The sequence below is a fragment of the Macrosteles quadrilineatus genome, unplaced genomic scaffold (assembly GCF_028750875.1).
Source record: "Macrosteles quadrilineatus isolate MER2022 unplaced genomic scaffold, UCM_ALF_1.0 Scaffold_8__2_contigs__length_117827958, whole genome shotgun sequence".
In the NCBI taxonomy this organism is placed as follows: Eukaryota; Metazoa; Arthropoda; class Insecta; order Hemiptera; family Cicadellidae; genus Macrosteles; species Macrosteles quadrilineatus.
This window is the reverse complement of record NW_026542601.1, coordinates 37,709,885-37,733,010: the sequence shown is the minus strand read 5'-3', so window position 1 is coordinate 37,733,010 and position 23,126 is coordinate 37,709,885. Positions and strand designations below refer to the sequence as shown.

Genomic DNA, 23,126 nt, shown 5'->3' with positions numbered 1-23,126 from the left:
ATCGTAAAAAACTTGCATTTAGTGGAATGCCTCCAATGCAATGCTCTGGCCAGAATTGCAGAGACCTGCTGCACACTCCTAACGTTAAATCACATATTTACAACGCACTGTTCCAGATCCCCCTGTGACATTACCACTTTCTCTTACCGTCTATCAGCCCATAAGCTGATCCTGTTCTTTATGCAACAGTTACAGCTGAGTCTGATTGTAGCTAGAAACCGAGCCAAGTTTTAAGATTGACAGAGGAAAGCTGTTCCACGGCTTCTTTGTTGAGTGCGTTATTATATTACGTGAGGTCATTAGAAAATGATGTATGTCACTGTTGACAGATGATATTTTATGTGAATTATGTTCCATGCTACTCTTTCACTGATCTTAAATTGAATTGTTCCATTCCTTCTTAGACTAAAACATGAAATGGTGACTATGTATGGAATAATGGTATATAGGTGAACAAGCGAAAAAAGAGCTGTCAAAAATTCTTAAGGCGAAATAGCTACAAAGGAACACGGGGAAACGTCGTAAAATCTTAGCTATTATGACATTTTCTTTCTTTGCATATTTAAAAAACACAAATAATAAACAAACAAACCAGATATACATTACACAGATTAAAAAAATACATTATCTTTAGCCCGAGACTCGTGAAAAATTCCGTTGATTAGTACTTTAAATGCAAATTGAAATATTTTCGATATTCTCGACAGAAGTGAAATCGGCCTGTAATTACCGTCTTCACCATTGTCTCCGTGGCCTCGCGCCCCATGCAACTGGGGCGTGCGGCTTTGTCACTTGTAATTATATGAATTAATCCGATATTACGGATCGCCGATGTGGCGTATGTAAATCTGTGGAATTCCGGTCAAGGTCGGGTCAGTGGAGACATGTGCGCTCATTGGGATACGGCGTGTTATAAAGGTGGCATTGTAACTTGGAGTTGTAAGCGTAGAGTAAAACTGGGCATGGAATTGTAATTTTGGATAGAGAAAGGCATATGGGGATCGGTCTTTGGAGTAGGAAAGTGGGATTGTAAATTTCTGAGGATGAGATACTCTTAAGGATGTATGTATGACGTAGGAAAGACACTTGGGAATAAAACTATGATTGGAAAAACATAAAGGGGTTGTCTTAGTAAGAATACTAAAGTACAGTAATATGAATAGTAGAGTTGAAATGTGGTGTACGCGCATGGATCTGTACAACTATTGAGAAGGAATGGTGTAACATTGAAATGTTTCTTTGGTGTAGGATAGATTCTTGGTATACTTAGAGTTATAGGTTTGAGGTAAAACAAATACTTATTCAATTGTTTTTACTATGTAAAAAATATAGTTGGGGCTGTATCTATAGTCTAGGAAATATATTTAATTGAAACTGTGAAGTAAGAACGATAGGGTGGATCTTTGGTTCAGGAAAAGAAACACATTGAGATATAAGTATGGTATTAGGAAGACAGGAGGGTTAAAATGAGGTTTAGGAAAGACCAACGGAAATGTAAGAATGATTGATAGGAACTTAAGAATGATTTATAGTATAAGGAATGCGACTCTGTCTTAGGAATGATACGTAAAGTTTGTATCGTTGATAAATAAAATAATTTTTTGTTGTATGAAAATATCTCTCTGTATAGGGATACTTTTCCCACCATTTGAACATTACGCGATAGGGTACAATTTGTTAATCAAGGTCTGATACAATACAGGGACGAATACTGATAATATTTAAGAGCTGGATTTGGGATCCAAACCCGAGATCAAAGTACAAACCCTGATATGTTTGAGGTACCAAATCCAGAATCCATCACTTATATGCTCTCTTTCAAGTGTATCTTGTACTAGGTGTAGAATGCAGTTGTCTGCTTGCATTATTGAGTGATGAGTGGAGGTAACATATTAGTCCACAACGTTTCCTAAGCCTATGCTACATCTTTTTTACGCGAATGGGATGTCTACTTGCAGTATCTAAAGCCAATTGTTCGTATTTTTCTCGTAAATGAGATTTCTATTTGTAGTATGCAAAGGCAATGGTTAATCTGTTTGTCATAAATGGAATGTCTACTTGCAGTATCAAAAGTCATAGGACATCTGGTTCACATAAATGGGATGTTTACTTGTAGTATCGAAAGCCAATCCTGCATCTGGTTCACGTCAATGAGATGCAAATTTGCTGTTTCCAAAGTCAATAGTATATTCAATCACATAGTATATTATTGCAGAATTCTAATTCAATGTTACATTTGTTTCTCATAAATGGAATACCTATTTGATGTATAAAAAGTTAAATGGTGCATTAGACTAATTGGTTATTCATTTTGTAGTAAATTATGCTCAACGGTATTAATTTAATTGTTCTTCCCTTTTGTTCTGTTAATTTGATAATTTGTTGATAAACATATGATATGTTTAGTTTGTTTACTTTTTGTTGTTATCTTTCAAATATTGTAATGGCGTCCAATAAACCCATAAGGCCCACGCTAAATTTCTAAAAGTTTAAATTCATGTAGGGAAAAGCCCTGTTGTCCGATTAGTACCATTTCAGATTACTACCTTCACATTGTTGGTTACTATGACTGTGCTAAATTTCTTGCGAATCGCTTCAGGCGTTCAGGAGAAGTACAGTAATTATAAAACAAAAGCAGAAGTGTAGTATAAGCCTTGCTTCGCTTGCTACGCCCAATAAGTTTTAAGTTATTCCCTGAGTGAGCCATTGGTGCAACTCACTTTCTTGGCACTGCAGTGATTTACTGAGTCAGTGAGTCACTGGCTCGCCGCTTGCACACGCTGTGAGTTATGAATAGACAACACCGACACCGACTCGTACGTTGAGTGCAGCTGTTAAGTTGCAACCAGTTACTTAACTCTTTTCAAACTCGAGTCAGGTTCAACACGACAGGTGATATATGCTGAAGCGGTTAGACTGTCTCATTGATTATGCAAATGTAGAGAACATATCATGTTGGGATGTAGGAAACACTTGAAAGCAAGATTTAAAGTTTTCTTTAAGAGTGTTATAGTCAACTCTCTAAAACAGATCAATCAATTTTAAGCAGTAATGTTTTTTATAACTCAAGCCATGAACATGCAATTGTCCTAAATGAAGTAAGTTTTTTTTTATTTATCATAGCTGAACCGTTGAACGCAATTGAATTGTTTGCATAAATTCTTAACAAAGAATAACATACACTCTGCACAAATACGATGCAGTGGTCTATGCAATTTAATTGTAAATAATCACAGCTCATTGTATAAAATCTTTTACAAAACCATTTTCCCAACTAAATATTTAATTCGAATTTGATTTTTCTAAACAATACAGACCATTGTCCACTCCTTTACGAAAGATCCAAAGAATCACAACTGTCTGTTATTATGATGATGTACCTAATGTGATTAGTTTTAGTTTCATTTATTAAAACTAAACGTATGAAATTTACTACCACAATTTTAGCAGTTTAAGTACAATATAGACTAAGTATGCATTTTTTATTCGAGTCATCAAAGTTTAACCGATGAGAATATTATAGAATCTTATAGGATGAAACAAGGACTTCACTCATCAACGGCATGTTTTTAGGCTAGAATGGAATGGCCCTTCAAACTCAAACCCATCAAATCCGAACAAACTGTTAGTAACTGATTTTAAAATAAATTGCACTTGCTTATGCTTATACACTAAAAATTTCTTTACATAAGTTGTATCGATAATTTAAACCTCAAATAGTTTTAAACTGGCATGATATATTAGCGAATACTTATTAATCCTACTACGTGAATCTTGCATAACGAATACACACTAACAAACCAATAAACAAACGTTAGCAACGAAAACAAAACTACACCAGTCAAATTTATAATCGCCCAAACACTAAAATGTGTCTGTAGGCCTAGTAATAAAATTACTCAATATTATTAACTCCTAGCAATAAAAGTCAGACGGTTGAAATTTTATGGGCAGGATTTTTATGTAACGTAATGTCAGGACGTTGGTTAGGACGCTTGGATAAAACTGTTGGGATACGGAAAGAATTATAACTTGAATTTTAATGCCCAATTTTAATCATAAAAAAATTATCTACGATTGTGATGTTTGGCGTTACTACTTTTAAGCGTGTTGACTTAATTATTCATTTTTTACACTTCTCAACTCTTAATGGTATGTTTAGAACGATGAAGTTTGAGACTTCCGTTTAAAAATCGATTAGTTTCTGTTACGGTAGTAGCCTTAAGTAATAGTTGATGTAACATAAAACATGTCACTTTTTACTATAAGCATTGAGTATACACGTCTGTATTGAAAATTGATTGGAATTTGTCAAATTAGATTAACTACAATGAAGAAGCCATCGTGTTAAAGAGGATTAATTTTGCTTAAGGTGTTAATGAACATGTCATTTCAAGCTTTGACTATAGTTATGATCACAAAGCAACACACAAGGTACTCCGACCTTTTAATTGTAAACGTTTTGTCGATTTCTGGGGTTACACCACCAATATTTTTATACTGCTCGGCAAGTTCCATGAACATGGAATGTCTAGTTCAATCCATAGCTTGTATCTACTAACAGCTAAATAGATACAAATGCAGTGACAACAATTCCTAGTGATCAGCAAGGCATGGCACGGTGGCGCGTGCCGTCACATGTTAATCGGTTTTCCGTGACTCGTCCACTTCGTGATCCACCTGTTGGAACGGATTCTCTCTCATCTGTGGAATTATGATTGTAACTGATAGTTTCTACCAACTGCTTCATCTTATAACCGGACTACTTTGTCGTAGTCAAATGTTTACATGAATAATTTGATTTGTAAATCAGTTAGTGCATAAATTACTTATTAGAGTATTTACATAGTTTGTAGAAAATGTATTAATCGTAACACGTAAAATGATTTATATTTATCTTAAAATATAGTATGCACGAAGGACCAACTTTTGCAAGAAAATATTTTGGAATTATAATAGAAGTGCTACAAAGCACAACTTCAAGGTTTTTGAAATAGGAAAATTAAAATTGATTGTATCTTAAATTATCTGTGAATTCAGATTGATTTTAATACTAGGTGGGTAACAAAATGTATGTTTCGTTATGTTCGATGAATAAAAGAAAATATTTTAAAAACACAATTGTTTGTTTCAATAAACGTAAGGGGATTTTTAAATCAGATAAACAACTGCTTTAGCAAAACGCCACTGATTAAATAATGTGTCAAAGATAAATATAATGTGACAAATCAAATATATTCCAAAATAATAATAACTTGGAAGTTGGTACAAATACACTTATCTACATCCACTATATTCAAACTGAAATTCAAATTCAATTTATTTTCTCAAATTACGAACCTCGATAGGCCAACAATAGAAATAATGTGGTTGGAAAGATTGCCGAAAACAATTCAATTTCCAATCAGTTGAAGAAAGGGCAGATATAACGACTGCGTGACCTTCTGAGTTTCGCAATGGGAAATTTGAAATTTGAATGTGGCCAGGCTTGCCGAATCAATTACCACGTATTACACACTGATCTGTGGTTCGCGGAGTTCTACCACACCTTGGGTGGGAGGTTTGGCTCACTTGGTAATTAGGTGGAAGGTTTGGCTCACTTGGTAATTAGGTGGAAATGCCTGAGTTTCAAAAACGCAGATTAACTAGGACGAAAGGAAAGTATACCGTTAAGGAATTATACGGAAAAGTATGTAGTTGCTTTTGATAAATTTAAATGTTAATTTTTCAACATGAATGTAGTTTTAACAACTTAATTACTAAACTAAAAATTAATTGTTTTTCCTAAGTCTCAAAATGTTTCAGTTGCAGTTTTGCAAGAGTGAATCAGTTGCAGTTGAAGACAAATTGAAATTAAATAACATTGTTTTTGAACATGATTTGTGGAAACTTTTCTCAACTAATGTTTAAGATGTTCCAATTAAATGTTGCTGTTTGTTACAAAATACAAATTTGAAATTTAGTATTTGTTTAATCTTAAAACCGTAGATTACCTTAGATGGCCTTACTGTTTTGGATTTGTTTAGTAGCTAAAATCTTCTATACTGAAGGTCATAACCAATGAATACCACTCCTATATGAGATAATAAGTCCGCTTCAATATTCACAGAGAGATCAAGCTTGTAAATCTAAATCTCGAGATACGTATTAATACTGCATGTCTGAGGAAATAAATTGGGAAAACTAACTTTAACCCCATAATATAAACCCCGTTCCCATCGTCCAGTTCTGCTGGTTCATGATCTCGTTCGAATAAACGTAGGTTTACATGTTTGGACAACGAAAATGTAAAGTGGTTATGGTTCTAGGGGCTACCATCAGACCTACGGTGATAGCGTATTTCATATATAAGAAATTTGCTAAAACCTAGAGGTTGGAATAAAAAGATTACCAAACATCAACCTAGAGACTGACAAACAGCACCATTTGAATATTTGTCCAAAAATACGTCTACAACTTTAAAAGAACTTCAAGAACATAAATCCAAATAGGGAAGACGAGGCTACTTCTTCGGTGGAGGAATTCGGATGTCGCAATTCGGATAAACCAAATTGCCTTCGGATGAGCCACGTTCTGGCTCAAGGCTGATATTTATGTGAGGGGAGTGGAGCTATGGCAGTCAAGTACGTGCTATAACGGAGTGCGATTTATTAAAGTTAATAGCATATCATGAAACTTAAAAGGTAAGAGTAAATTAAGTGGAACATGTGTGTAATTAAAAGTATAGGATGCGTATGTTTACCTTTAGAGTGCCACTTTTTGCAATCATACATATAAGGTTAATTACCTTGGGAAGTGGTGGTCATTTACTTAGGTTTTGCAGCTTAACCTCTCTGAGGGTGTAAATGGAAAATCATTTTCATTATCAATTGAGACGGGGACGCTACCTAAGTGTTTATTTAAACCTAAGTAGGAGAGAAGGGTGAGTGTAGGATGTGAAAACAGCCTCAGTCCAGTAGGGTTTCAGCTCTCTGGATTGGAACATCACGAGGAACGAGCGAGTGTGGTGCATTGTGTAGCTTTGTTACCGAATTAGAACGGCTGTTTCAGTAGCCAGGAGAATCCAAAAGACCGATCAAGGGCAGCTGGACACATATTCAAACCATCCAAAAACTACGAACTTTCCTCAGGATCAAACCAGCGTCAGCACTATAATCACTGAGCTACTCAGCTATGATTTGGTGTAAATTATGATTTATAACTATACATTTTCTTGGCTGTCATCTACAAAGTTTTTAATAGGCTTAAATGGTTTGCAATCGATTTAGATTATTTTAAACTGTTTAAACCAGTATTGGGTGATTGAGTAACTTATTACATTCAGTGTTCATCTTGAAACGTAATGATCTCAAATTTTATATTGTAAAGAATCGATTAATGAACTAGTTGTTTATTCTCATAATGATCTGTAACAGCTCGTTAGGTTGGACCCATTAGCAAAAAACATGTTGCAGATAAATGTATAGAAAAAATCTAAGTGACGCTCGATGGACCTGACGAAACTGTTTTGGATTCACTTTAAATGAAAACTTAGCTCGCTCTTACGAATTTTGATGCTGATAGCTTATCATCTCTATACGTCAAAACCAAAATATTACCGTAAATTCTCTCAATTACCTTAACTCAGCTTCATTTTGCCAGTAAAAAGAACATGTAACACACAGTACTGTATTAACATTTTTTCCACCATTTTGTAGACAGGTGTACCAACTGCAGTTAAGTGAGTGATAATATAACATTCTTCAAGGTCCGTCTATTTCTCGACCTGCTTTGGCCATTTGCCATTATACAGAGAAGGTCTTTCAGGAATCGAGTGAAGTTGTGTTACGATTAGAACAGAATGAGGTCAATGTGTTCGTCTAGAAGTAACTGACAAACTGATATATTTGTTGACAGTTTAACTGTGACAGCCAACATCCATATGAGATTGTTGGGCAACTTTTGATACAGGTTACTGTAAAATAAGACAAAAATGAGTTCTAGCTCTTTAGACTTTTGACTTTAGTATAACTCTTTTCCTCTATACAACTTTTGAAATTAAGCTAAGAAAATGTGCACTTGTTAAAAAAAATAAACCCAAAATAAACTAAGTTATTCACTACTAAGAACTTTGGGAACCGATTCTACTCAAGATTTTCCGAGCCGTTCAAATATAATTTGAAAAGTGTAAATAATTGTTAAACCCTCCGACTAAAAATACAAAGATATATTTTTTAGTTGACGTAAAAACCTTTGTTGATGCTGACATAATTTTTCACTGAACGTTTTTTTAACTTTTATCTTTTATCTTGACTTGATAACAGTCTTACAGCATTGGACATGTACATCTTATTTATATCTTCTTCTTTTTATTTATAACACACACAAATTTGCAGACTGCAGAACTAAATCTTCATATCCATTTTGTTTAACCTGCACTTTACCAAATGGGGGACCGTAACTGTTAACTAAGATTGTGTTACAAATATCAAGAAAAATTGCTTTGTCTAAAAATGAAACTTCATATTCTATGAATGTCATATGATTGATACTTCATATTCTTATAAACGTCATCAGTTTTTTTGTAGTTTTGAGACCTCGTATCATACACCTCAAAATCCTAAAGAGGTACAATACAATATACATATTATGCTTAGAAAAACGCGCATTGCATTTGTAGTTGTATTACAAACAAATAAACAAACTAGGTTTGTATGTCACCTGAGTGTGGAGTGCGAGTGAGATAGTGAGAGGGAACGCCTATGTTACACCATTGGAGTAAGTGAGAGGAAGATATACAGGTGTTATGCTGAGAGCTAACAAGATCGGGTCCAAGGTTTGAAGCGGTGTTGTGTGTTTGTTAAATACCTAGAGGCGGTCATATATGACCAATATACATGTAATGTGTTGTAAAGTTTACATAATGTGAACATATATCAGGACTCAATCTTTAAAACAGGTCCGCAAACGTTTGTTCTAAAAGGTTGGGGGTTTTCTTAGAGTAAATATCTAACAACATGGGTTAAGGTAGGAAAATTATTAGGTATTTTATTCAGTTTTCTCCGTTTAAACTTAAGCTTCAGCAAGGATCCACAATACAGTAATGTTTAAAGATAGTACGAAGCCTAAATGAAAGACTAAATTCACAGATTTTGCGTGGAAATCTACTTCTTGGTTGAAGTATCGTATAGTTAATTTATAGATCACATAAACTAACAAAGACAGTCACGTACCTTTTTTGTATTTTGAACATGCGAATTCAGAGTGAGTTAAAAATGGCGTGGATGATCTACGTTGCTTATCTCTAACTAAGATCAGCTGTATATTTAGCCAGGTTTCATTACGTAAAAGCAAAATGGCCAAGAACAGCTAAGTCCACTTTAAAAAAAAAAAGACACTGCCATTTCATATAATTGAACCATCAAATCTCTAATTTTTAGGAAACAACTATAACTAACCAGCTATCCAACTAATGAATAGTTGTTTTGATTGTGTTGTCCTGGATGGACTTCATGTTTATATCGTCTGTAAAGCTTTCAAGCTATTTACAAAATATATAATCGTTGTCAAATTACGGTGGAAACAAGCAACTTATTGAAGGCGATAACGCTGAAATATTCAACATGGAACAATCCCCAAGATTTGAATACGTATTATCAAAGTACTCTAAACAGATTTGCACAATAATGTGGTGAATCCAGATGCTTTTAAATTGTATCCTTTACCAAAGAACTGTGGCTAACGAGAAATTCGAAGGGATTCTTCATTCTTCATTGATGTGACCTTACTTTGACCATATGTGACCAGATTGCAGATTTAGGAACATATTGCTGCCCGTATAAAGAAAATTGGTTATGTCATTCGCTAGATGATGACCTAGACCTTCATTGCACCGCGTTCATATTTGGTCAAACCATTTGTCTGCAAAATAGAATTTGAAGAGCCGAACATTATTAAAGCAATAGCAAAGTCATGGTTGGTAGTAAAAGACCACAAATAATACATATATCATGCCTCGATTCCTGCACTTACAAGATTTCAATAACAAATCGTATCAAAATCACTTCATCCTTTTTTCTAACTAGCCACGACTAAAGGAGGCCATCTTGTGTTAGGAGGAATGTTTATCAGATAAAACAGTTTTGAATTGTTACTACTGTTTTCGACTACCAATGAAGTAACTTAGTCGTCATCTCAATAGATTCTATCAAACTTCGTGCCTAATTATCTGTAGCAAGCGCCATCGACCATCAAAAGCTAGAATCCCCTACCCCCTTATGTTTCGGCAAAAGCTCACTTCTTGGTTTTTTGGTACTAAACTAGACTTTATCCATATTTTCAAGTACTTGTATCTTTCCTTGGCCTGAGCAAACAAATGTCAATGTCAGGAAACGTAATCTGGTGATCGTATTCCTCGTCCTTCTAGATGTGAAGCATCTTTACCAAGTTAGGAAACTAATCTAGTTCCAGGTTCATTGTCGCTGTTTTCTGCGAAAGGAGATCTTGTGGTGACATTCATTGGGCTACTCTCATTGACTGGCCAATCAAGTTTCATTGATCCAAGAATAGCCTTCAGTGCTGTCAAGTACTTTTAACATACCAATCTCTTAACATTTATAACAAGTCAAATAGTATCTGGTGATTTGTTGGCTGAGACAGGATTATGTTATGAAATCGTTCCCTGTATGTGCAATGCTTATTTCTCTCTATGGCTTAATATCTCAAACCTTCATGTACGAAAATCGTCATCAGCGCTTATGCAGCGGTCAGGATACTGCTTTTGTTACATGTTATGATGAGATTAGATGTATATCACACCGCTACTCCATGGAGGGATATTAAGGCGAGTATAGATAAGTACGAGTGGTGTTAAATAAATGATATTAAGGCTTTATTACTGACTAAGTATAACTTAAGACTTCTTTTTAAAGCGCAATGACCAAGGATTACATAGAATTTCGAATAGTATAGTAGCCATCTTTTTGCTTGGATCGGTGTTTGAGTAGCATTCTTGTGACCCTATGGCTTTACACTGACCAAGAATCTACTTTATACTCTATGTGCTACAGACGTAGTGCAGGAAGCGTCCGCAGCAAGCGTTGTACGTAGGCGGCGAGAATGCTGATTGTTATGGCTAATGACCATCTCTTCGTGTGGGTCGTGGTTTGAGCGCCCTTCTTGTCAAAATACTTTCCATCAGATAAATTTGGGTTGCTAATGAATCCTCGGTGTTGCACAACTAAACATACAAAGCTTTGTTGTATTTCAACTTTGTTTGAGGTCAAGATAATGCCCCTGAGTAAGGTTGGTAGGATGCATTGAATACGGGGTTTAGTCCACAGACAAGTTATTCTTTATATAAATGTTATCGTGTTGTGAAAATACAAGGCAATATTACAAATGACAAATGGCCTAAAAATTAAAATGCTAAAACCAGGTCTTGTAATTTTTACCTTTATATGTTTTAGTTTTATATTTTTTAAGAAAGCATGTAATTAGTTGCAATTGAGTCCTTTATTTTTTATACATTTTCGAATAAGGGTGAACGTTGCTAAATTAATGGGCAATCTTTTTTGATATCAAATTTCTTATTAACGGTTTTAAGAGCACATTATAGTTGCTGATTTTGATGTTTTGATCTTCATTTTCTCATGTCTCTTCCGAAAGCATAATTATTATCTTTAGAAGGACTACAACATCATAAGCTGTAAAAGACTAAAACAAAACAATAAATACAGGAAAAATAATAATTTTGGATGGTTCTGCAATTCGGGACCTCAAGGTAAACTAGTTGAAACACTTTTGAAAAAAAATCATATTTAATTTCAAGTGTAAGAAGTTTTAGGTATATATTTAGTTCTATAACTTAAAATGTTTTAACATATTTTGTAGTTTTAAGAACGTATACCGTGAAAATAATTTCAAAGTTGAACCAAGTATTTCATTTCATTTCAGATTACTTATTTTATGACCTTTCGAATAAGTGAGACTTTTGCTAGATTAATGGGCAATCTTTTTTTATATTAAATTTCTAATTACCGATTTTAAGAGCACATTGGAGTTGCTGATTTTGATATTTTGATCTTCATTTTGTCGTGTCTCTTCCGAAAACATTATTATTACCTTTAGAAGGACTACAACATAATAAGCTGTAAAAGACTAAAACAAAACAATACATACAGGAGAGATAATAATTTTTGATGGTTCTGCAATTCGGGACTTCAAGGTACTCTAGTCGAAACACTTTTGAAAAAAATCATGTTTAAGTTTAAGAAGTTTTTGGTATATACACTAAACTTTCAACGGCTTGAATTATTAAAACAATAACCTACACCGCCCAAACTTTATGTACACAAATATTTAGTTCTATAACTTAGAATGTTTTAACATATTTTGTAGTTTTAAGAACGTATACCGTGAAAATAATTTGAAAGTTGAAGAAAGTATGACTCAAGAAAGGTTTTACATCACCAATCTGCCACGTGCCATGACGGCGATTGGGAGTGGCAAAGACCTTCTTCAGCAATTATAACTACAATCAGTATTGTCTGCAACAGTGAACCACACACTGCATTATCGACCCACTTACTTGTCTTGTCAGTGTCATATTGTATACAACTGACATGTCTACATCAGAGGAAGCTTAAACTGTCGTGAAATCTTACCTAACCTAACCTAACCAACCTAACAAACCTAACCTAACCTGCCCTGTCTAACCTAAATTAGTAACACACTGCATTATCAACCCACTTACTTGTCTTGTCAGTGTCATGATGTATACAACTGACATGTCTACATCAGAGGAAGCTTAAACTGTCGTGATATCTTACCTAACCTAACCTACACAACCCAACAAACCTAACCTAACCTGCCCTGTCTAACCTAAATTAGTAACACACTGCATTATCAACCCACTTACTTGTCTTGTCAGTTTCATTTTGTGAACAAGCGACATGTCTACATCAGTAACAGCTTAAATTGTCGTGAAATCTAACCTAACCTAACTGACCTAATTTAACCTAACCTGACTAACCTAAACTAGGAACACACTGCGTTATCAAGTCTCTTACTTTTCTTGTCAGTGTTATGTTGTGTACAAGTGACATGTCTACATCAGAGGAAGCTTGAACTGTCGTGAATTCGAACCTAACCTACCCAACTAACCTCCCCTAAACTACTGTATTAAAACACTGCACTATCAACACACTTACTTGTCTTGTCAATGTGGTGTTGTGTACGTTGTACACATTGTAATGTTATCTCCTCCATAAAGCCTTGGAAGAAGCAATTGACACAACACTGGCAAGGTGTAGGTCGTTTTATTCCAACCACAAACTACGAAACTGTTTTGTAATCAACTTTAGGCCTAGACCTTGACTATTTAACCGGAAATTCTTTTCCGGTATTCATTGATGATAACGCTTTTATGTTGTTACCTTAAACCTCAGTTTAACTGTGTAACTGTATTATATTGGTTGTCAACAAGGCGTTCACCTTGCAAGGTAGTTTGGAGTTGCTATTAACAGTGGTTATTTATCTTTAATGTGTTTCCGCATTGAGGAATTGTTGTGTCTAGGTTTTTGTGCATTGCCAAGTTGTTTTACTGTGATCGTAACGTGATTCCATGGCCGTTTGTAATTGTCAAGAGTGGTACGAAACATTTTGAGATAATTATAATGGGAGTTTTATTTTTTGCAAGTTCTAATGCTACTAATTCCACTAAGTTTCTTAGGGCTCCCTAAGTAACTTCCAGTTCTGTGCAGCTGCTAGATCGTGTGTGCTGATGTGTTCAATTTTTCTTAAATTGTTTTGTGAATTTTTTACAGAAAATTTAAGACGAGTTAATACGAGTATTTTTATCTACATAAGTATCAGACGTAGATTGCCAATTACCTCTATGTATTAAAATTTAAACAGTCACTAGCCGATTAACCTTAATCATAAACAAATAACTTTACAGATTACAATCAAAATACAAAATGACATAATTATCAATGTGTGATTCTATTTGTATTCTATAGATACAAGCATATAAATACAGAACGAAGTAATGTACATTCTTCATGAAAGCCTTTGATAAAGACTCAACGCACAATCATGTTTCAATTTTACTAAAAGTTAAACTACATATCTCCCAAAATATATTTCCCACATTTGGAATAGTGTTAATTTTAGTATACGATATAGTCAAGGCTAACTTCAACAACTTTCGATACGACCTTTAAGGTTTGACACACATTATTGAGTTTTCTGATCTAATCAAACTCCAAACCAGTAAGCTTCTCTTCCACACCTCGGCTAATCAAAGGCTTACGAAATACTCATGAAACAAAAAGCCAACGGCCTTTGGCGGGAGAAAGCTGAAATCCATAGAGTATAGACACCTTGAAATCATTAGATATGAAGAGAACAGGTCGAGTCATTGTGGCGAATTGTTGGCTGGAGGCATAGAGCAAGAAGCATAGAGTAACCAGAACAACCCGGTCAAGACCACAAGGTCGTGGTTTACTTGTGGTTATGGTTGGTAGCGGATGGAGAATTTTCAAGATGAACACAAGTAGTGGCTTGGAAGACAAAGAGTGATTTTCTCTGCATAGCACATGGTTGCCTAGAGTCTAGACAATAGTATTTGGTTTGGAATTGATGTTTTAAAATTGTCCGTTATCTATCTTTTCATATAAATGATTAGTATGGTAATGAACTATTTTATACTAGTAGCATTTTTACTAACTTAATAAAACATACCCTTCGAAAGTGGAACCGTAAAAGAATAAAAACTTGAGAAGCTCGCCGATTTTGTTGTCATAATGTATGTTTCTGGCCCCTGGACTATATTGTTAAGACAATAATAGGTTTTACATACCGTCAATAGTCCAACGATTAATAATTAATGCTCATCAACTTACTTGTTTCGTTCCGAAGACGACATTTTAAAAGCTTGCAGCTAGACAGATACACAATTTAAACAATTCATTTTTGTTTCTAATGAAAATGAAATTGTAGTTTTCATCACTAGGAGCGAAAGTGCCTTTTTGGTACGCAATCGTGTTTTATAAGCTAGGCGCAGCCCAGCTTGGAAAGTACCAAATAGATACTTTTACTCCGTCTAATGAACAACTATTTTCATCATACTGTGGAAATAACTTCATAATCGTTACCAAATTAGACCACATAATTTTAGGTTATCCAAAAGCGTCATCAATGAATACATTTCTGTTGTTTACAAACATAGCTTAAAATATCTTGTGATTAGCAGCGTGTTTATAATTTTATAGTGTGTCATAAACAAATTTTAAGGTTAGTGGGTTAGAGAACCGAAAAATTTACCATACGTTTTTTTCTTTTCCCTATTTGAAGTTACCCGAAAACGATGATTTCGCGGACGATTTAGAGAAATAAAACCGGCTGTTTTCCGGACAGGATGATAAAAGAAAATTGACAATTACGGTTCTGTCAAGAACCTTACGATAATCTAATGCGAAATTATATTTATGTTATGAAGACGGTTTTTGCAGGAAGAATGCCAAAGTGTTTTTTAATGGCCTTGAAAGAAGAATCTCCCATGATTCTGCTTTCACTTTCGTCCGAATATCTTAGTTTTACGTAAATCATCTTGGAGAATCATTGGTAAACAGTAACAGTCAATTAATTGTTGCTTTGACAAGTTATACAGATGTTTCACCAATACTTAACAACAAATAATTAAGTGCAATAAATTAATTAAATGTACTTGCACTCTTAAGAATTCCCTAGCAAGTTCTATAACAACATTTTATCCCAATGTTTAGTTCAAAAACTGCACTTGAGAGCACAAGGATGGGAGTTACAGTACCACAGAGAGCCTACGATAATATATCACCGAATGAAATTTTCAGTCAATATAAATATCGATAAAACATTTCATTCGATATAAATATTGAATCTGAGTTAAAATTGATTTTCTCTTATGGGTCTTATCTAGAAGAAGGCCGTCCACGAATTTTCACTGAGCGCTGTGGTATTTAGTTTAATTCATTATGTATTATGATGCAATATAATGAAAATGTACCTTTTCATCAATTTGTAGTGTCCTCTTTTTACACGAGTTAAAGTGTAAAAAGAGGACACGATTACAAATTGATCTCTTTATAAACTAATATATTTTACAAATTACACAGCATATCAACTTTTGTTTTTATAAATGTTAAATTTTTGTTACATAGATTAAATATGCTCCAAATAAGTTAGTTTATGACAAAATTAAAGCAAAGTAAAATAAACCAACCTAACCTAACCACCGCAGCACAGTGTGAAACGGCATTCTGGAAAGAAAAGGCACTACGGTTTAAATCTTCATATTCAATACACAATCGATATTATACAACGTGAAAACTATATGAAATTTCATTCAATAATCGTAGGTTCTCTGCTGAACTGTACCCGGGGTTGGCTCTAGGTCCAAATAATTACCGGTTGAGTACACAATCTAGATAAAGTGAAAGAGAGCACCTGTCGGTGAAAGATGGCAAGATCCAAGATGAAGCACGTCTTTTAGACAATGACCTTCAGAAAGTCACGACAATGTCAAGAGAGTGTCTTCAAGAGAAATAACTACGGACCAATTTTTTTTTTATTTTAAACATTTTTCATTTTTGGCGCCTTCCACGTTTACTAAGTTTACACATTTATAGTATTAAAGCTGTAAGGATAATTAGAGACACTTTTATAATACTTGAATTAAATAAAAACTCGTTAATTAAGAATATTTATCTGTCAACTTGCATAGCTATCATAAAAATATCGTATAGCTGTATGTGTATGTGAGAGGTTCTAATCAAATACATACACATTTTTCCCGCCTGAAAGGTTAACATTTTATTATATTCGGAATGAATAGGGCTACAGTGAAATAAATATGGGCTCCGATACCAATGGGTCACCAAACTATCACATAGCAACACCAACTGATGATTTTAGGGCATTTGAACCAGGCTTTTTAAAACAGAAATCATACTCCATAACCACTATACTAACTATGTCCCAAAATGACCATCAAACTTATCCTGCAAAAGGTATATCAACAAATTCTACAAGCCAACTAAACACGTAACAGTACAGTAAATCTACAACAAACCGTTCTCATAACGTTCCATAGTATGCCGTCATAATACAGTTCTGCTAGTCATTGACTATTGTTTTGATATACGTTGCACTATTCTTGCATCATTGTGATTATCTATGCCAAGGGGGCAGTTCATCTTCTTGAATACTTCCAACATTAAAGGCAATACTGACTCCAGCGATTGTTTCCCACTGAGTAGGTTGGACGATGGAAACCATAACTTATTTCCATATTCATAACAGGTGGCTTCTTCCAACTATGATTTAGTAAATGATTAATCTAGAAGCCTAGTCAGGATTGTATGTGGAGGTTCGCTTTGGCTGTAATCAGAATCTTGGCGGTTGCGGGTTCCATTCTAACATACCTTTAATGTGAAGCTAGAAAATGGATGTAGCTGTTCTGACCATTGCTAAATGATTATCATCCACTCTTGTTCAATGATAAATATTCTCTTGTTCCCATCTACAAGGGAAGACTACCTTTAGTGCTTTTCAAACATTGACCTTCTAGATATCGTTGACCAGAAAACATCCTTGTTGAGAGGCTACGAGAATCCTGCCAGAGTCATTTAAAGCATAGCCAATCTGTAAAGAACTCCTTCCAGTTGATGAGGACGAATTCCGTGTCCACTTTTGCCTGACAGCAAAAATAAAGAGGAAACTACAGATATTTGTTCGGTACAATGAATTGGTGTACAAATTGCAACTGTTGCTTTTCACCCAAATACTAGTTCCAACCGCGTAACTGGTTACAGGTGAAACATAATCCTAGTAATAGTATAACCTCGATAACGTTCCCGTTGCATAATGCGAAGGACGTCTGGACTACCGGATACTTATCCATCACAAACATAACCTAGAAATCAGCTGATCGGTGTCTGGTTTCGGAGATTGCGCCCTTGCCGCCAGCAAAACGTATGACCGTCTTTCGATTAAAATTAGAGTACGTTTCCAAATGTCAAGTACGTTAAGTCATTATGTAAAAATTTATGTTAATTGTTATTGGCCAATAATTTCAATTGAGTTGATGGAGTTTTTGTAATAAGTACTGTCTGCAAGTTCAGATTGCATGGTTTGGCGTCGAATTAGCTTATGCTGCATTTTCCATTATTATCCACTGTATGGTTTTTGTATTTTATTTTACATCATGAAATGAGCACTAACCTATAATGAACTGTCAATTTGTTTTTAGGACGGATTTAGGATGGTTTTCTGTCCAACCTTCTCATTTTGATGTATTAGGCTCTTCCTTGGAACAGTTTTACACATTTCTTCAGGCTATTTTTAATAGGCATAGAGTATTGCTACACCTATCATCACATAGCAAAATGCATTAATGATTAATGGGATTTGAACCCAGAAACTCGGGGACCAAATATCACAAGCAATATATCATCTTGCTCCTCCCTTGGAATTTCGTTAGTGTTCTATTGAATTTTAATTTATAACAGAGTATGGCGAAGGATGATTCTCAAGGTTTAAACAAAATATCGTAAAAGGTTATATTGTGGCAATACAATCTATGGCACAGATTGTGGCAAAGTTTTAAGCCAATTCAAAAACAGTAATACTCTAATGTACACTTTATACCCTACCCTTAAAACAGCTTGATTTCTTTATAAATTTTTGTATTTTTAAAATTTACTTAATGGAAATTTGTTTTTCATAGGTATTACGATACTTGGGAGCTGTTGTTTATTGAAACGTTAATTTTAAGCTGCGACATCGTGCTAATAGAGACCAACAATTAATCAAACAAACCAAATGATTCATAGTGGATAAGAATACATGTGGTTACAGATTATACAAAAATGCGCAAACGTTATTAAAATCTTGCCAATTACAATAATTAATCATACAAGTATAATAAGTCTTTATTCAGTTCATAGTAAATTAGTCTACAGTCAAATATCTTCTAAACAACCAGTTGTCTATCAATATCTTAAAATAATTTCTAAAATACATGTTAAGTTACAAAATATGTATCTAATGTCAGCACACTCTACGTTTTCCAGCCACATGAACTAAATGTTGAATGGGATCAATGGAAGATGATCAAGTCCTATTTTGAACAATGAACTTAATATATACTGCCCTGTTTACATAATATTTTAAATGTCCAATGAAGGTATTACGTTATAAACACCTAACTCACAACTAAGGAATAATGCTACAAAGCTGCAGGTATTATGTAACTGTTCTAGGAAATTGCTCTGGGTGGCCAAGCTTTGCTTGTGACACTTAGATTGATAACCTAAACTACATAATCTTTTTCCGTTAGTCCCTTTCTAATAAATCATAACTTACTAGTTATTATGGTATAAATAAATTTAAATTGTTTCTTTGTTTTGTCTCTGAAGATGATGTCGGTTCAAAGATCCTAAAATATCTCGTGTAACGAACTCTAAAAACTAAAAAGTCTCTGTTTTTGATTTTTTTTGCACGTTTGTATTATGATTGGACTGCTATCCAGTGCATATATTTGACTGCTATTCTCTGTAGTGTATTCCAACCTAGGTTGGGCTTTTGTGTATTGTTAGTTGTAATGTGTTAGTTAGGTTTTTCACCTGAGGACGGGATCAGATTCCAGATCCCGAAACGTTGTGTATTGTTTTTTTTTACCATTGTGATGGACAATGTCCAGAATATCCCTTTGAACAATACTTAACATTACCATCAGTGAACTTACTTTTTAATTCAATCCGTTTCAACAAATGTAATGATAGTACTATCAATAATAATATAAAACACCATTCACGATTTATAGTAACCGATTTGTTCTGAAAAAACCAGCCAAACCATTTTCGGCCAGCCGATTACCATTTAAGGAAACTGTTGAGGTGTCAGTTCGAAAGTTGGTGTATTTTTCAAAGTTGCAAAACCCCCGTCAAGTATCCCTGCCACATCCATCATGTTACTACAAGACAGCTAATATATTCCTTTGCCCAACCACAAAGTTTGCAGAACACTGACAGCGGGTAGTTTTTATAAGGATGTGAAATATATGTTCCTAAATTTGTTATCAGAACAAGCTTTCTTTTCTGAGTTCCTACCTAGCACCTTTGACTATCCAATAGTCAATGCTAGCACTATCATGAAATTTGGTACATGCTGGTACTATATGATTTTTAATTTTAGAAATTGTAATTTTTAATTATTGTTTTTCCAAAATAACGGAATAATCTAATTTTACAAAAAGTTTAGTATTTCGTGTTTTTGGCCCTTTAACTCTAACAAAAATTGTACAACCCCAATTCTGTGACAATTGAAAGTTATTGCAAGTTTTTTTTATTTTACCAATAAATGCTATAATTACTCCTATCACTTGCCCATAATAAGGGATTTTGTCAAGCTAATGGTAGAAATGTGTCAGTTTGCTGATACCGTTTATTTTATTGTGTAATATTCTTGTAAAATAAAAGTAAACCTTCTAAAAAACATTCTTCATACTTCAGATCCCCTTATTTTCTTTGCCGTCTCACGTAACAGTTATACGTTTCTAAAAGGGTTATCAGCGGATATCTCACACCAAACCTTCCCTCAGCAAAGTTCGGCCACCTTGTGTTTAGCCACTTTGCGCATATGCATATTCATTGTGCGCATGCGTGCTCGTGCCGGGCTATTGTTGGTCATATTTGAATGTGAATGGTTTGCTCGTGCTGTATTTGACTGAGTGTTGCCACGGAAATAAAGTGGGGGCAGGTTGGAATTGCATCACAATCCTCTGGAGAAAATAGCCAAAAGACAACAAAACGAAAATGTGTGCAAACCGTTAGAAGTAAAATCTGTTATTTTAGTCTTTTTTTTTATTTCAGCGCTAGTGGAATGTATTCCAGGACAGGAAATGTACGGTGTACTCAAATAACGCTTTAGGCAACCCATTTTACGTGTTGTGGATGTTTGCCGGGAATCGAACATGTCTCCCCTCACCGAAGCCCGAGAGGCTAACCAGTAACCACTAGACTAGTAACACACCTTATTATATGGTTTATCTAACTTGTATTAAAAGGTTTGTATACGCGTAAAAAATAAGCCGAATAGTGGTTATAATGCGTGACAAGCAAATAATATGTTTTAAAAAAACTACCTATAATGGATGGTGGTTCTAATGACTGGTGACTTAGATGTGAGTAAACCTACCCGGTCTTGGGGAAAAAGTAAATGTAAAATGTGTTTGCCTTTAGATGGATCTATTACGTCATAAGTAATACATTTTATAGTCTGTATTATGGAATCTGTCTTCTGGCCATCCGATCTACGGGAGGACTGGCCAATGGTTTTAGGCCCGAGTTAGGTTTAGCATATATGAAAGGAGTAGACACTCTACGTCATTAATCTATGGTTTTAGCTAGACGGTCATGGTTCTAGTCAGACTATAATTGTATAAGACGTAATCATAAAAGGTAGTGGAGATTAAAGTAGTCCTCGCATCAAAAATATTGATTAAATTTCAATAGCATTTTCATACAAATGTTAATTAATGGTAATATTGAGCCCACTGATAGTTCCAATATAAAAAGTTAGTTTATATGTTTTGTTTAGCTAGGTACAATAAATTCTATGAAAAATTTTAGAACAATATAAACATTTATGTTACGAATAAAAAATACAACAGAATAGTTAACTAAATTGTATATTAATTTTCAAAACGTGGCAAAGTTTAAAAGTCACGACGGTGGTATTAAACACTAATTTCTAAGTTTAGCCGATTATTTATCATAATATGACATGAACTAATTTAATATCAAGAAACATAAGCTACTTAAAAGATTTACAACCTATTAATTTCATTAAACATCTTGTTACTCTGAAAATCATACAATTCCAGTATTACGCTTTGCAGGAATATCGTAGCAGTTTTACCGGTTTCTTATTTGTGCATTTGTCCATAAATATCCTATCTCATTCATGGTGAAATAAACATCTGTAAAATATCCAAACTATGGTAGTTCTTTAGATATAACCATTGACTATAGTCAAAGATATAATAACCCTAAGAGTCCACAACAGCTACTTGACAAATGTATACATGACCAAAGATTAATAAACTTTAAAAAAAAATCATTACAGTGAAAAAAAAATATATAAACCAACGTAAAACACTTACCATTCTATCCCCTTGTATCACAAAACCACTGACTATGCCCGTAAGGTAGTGTTTTCGCACATGGAACAAGTTTCTAATGCAGGTCTGGGGACTTGAACGAACGGTAGTACTGAAGAACTGAACAGAAAACTTAGCTTAACTCCCGTGCCACCACTTGTAAAAACTAAAATTCTATGTAATAGACCAGTAACCGTAGACAATATTTAAATACTAAACGTTATATCGTATTTAAGCACACATAACCTATTTCATATTTTTAACTAAATGAAAAGATGCTTGATGATTGATAATTTTAACTATGCTGTTAAATTAAAGACAGTGTTTCAATACGCAAACTTAAGTGCGAGAACCAACTATCAAATTTTTTTTATGAAATAAATTTACACCCCAACAAATTTTAACCCACATAACCCAATTACTGTGTTTGTATAACAAGTGGAAACAGTTTTCCCCCAAAAATTAATTCAAAAATGCAATTTTCTTAGCAGTTTTCCCAAGTGGTGGCAAGAGACCCTACCGAGAGCGAGAGTGCGCGAAGTGCGAGCGGCGCGCGGGGACACCAGAGCACTAGTGAAAGTGTTTCAGACTCTAGTCCAGTTTTATCAACCTTGTATGATACAGCCTGCTCGCCGCACCGCCAAGGGTCCTTCTTTGTCCTCGTCATTTGGACACCATCCTTTGTTTTTTAGCAGTCGTTTTATTTATTTGAAGTTCATTGTTGGTGATGGTGAGTTAATGTTGTTCAAAGGTTTATTGCGGACATTTTCCATCACGAATGTAAAAAAAAAAAAAAAAAAAAAAAAAAAAAAAAAACAATACACAACGTTTCGGGATCTGGAATCTGATCCCGTCTTCAGGTGAAAAAAACTTAACTAACATCGGAGTCTCATTGGTGGAGTCATTGCGTACAGTGCTTTTAGTGTTCCATTGTGTTAGTTTT

The 23,126-nt window shown here is 34.4% G+C and overlaps 1 protein-coding gene across 2 annotated transcripts in view; it reads right to left on the bottom strand.

The window, feature by feature from the left end:
• LOC128999367 (uncharacterized) overlaps positions 1–22,752 on the bottom strand; it is a 69,989-nt gene extending 47,237 nt beyond the window's left edge. For both annotated transcript variants that reach the window (XM_054425836.1, XM_054425837.1), the window contains exons 1-2: positions 22,704–22,752; positions 22,187–22,303 (exon numbers count right to left, since the gene is read on the bottom strand). In XM_054425836.1, coding sequence (XP_054281811.1) covers positions 22,187–22,189 — 3 coding nt within the window. In that variant the 5' untranslated portion in view covers positions 22,190–22,303; positions 22,704–22,752. The remainder of the gene's footprint in view (positions 1–22,186; positions 22,304–22,703) is intronic.
• Between the last annotated feature and the right edge of the window lie 374 nt (positions 22,753–23,126).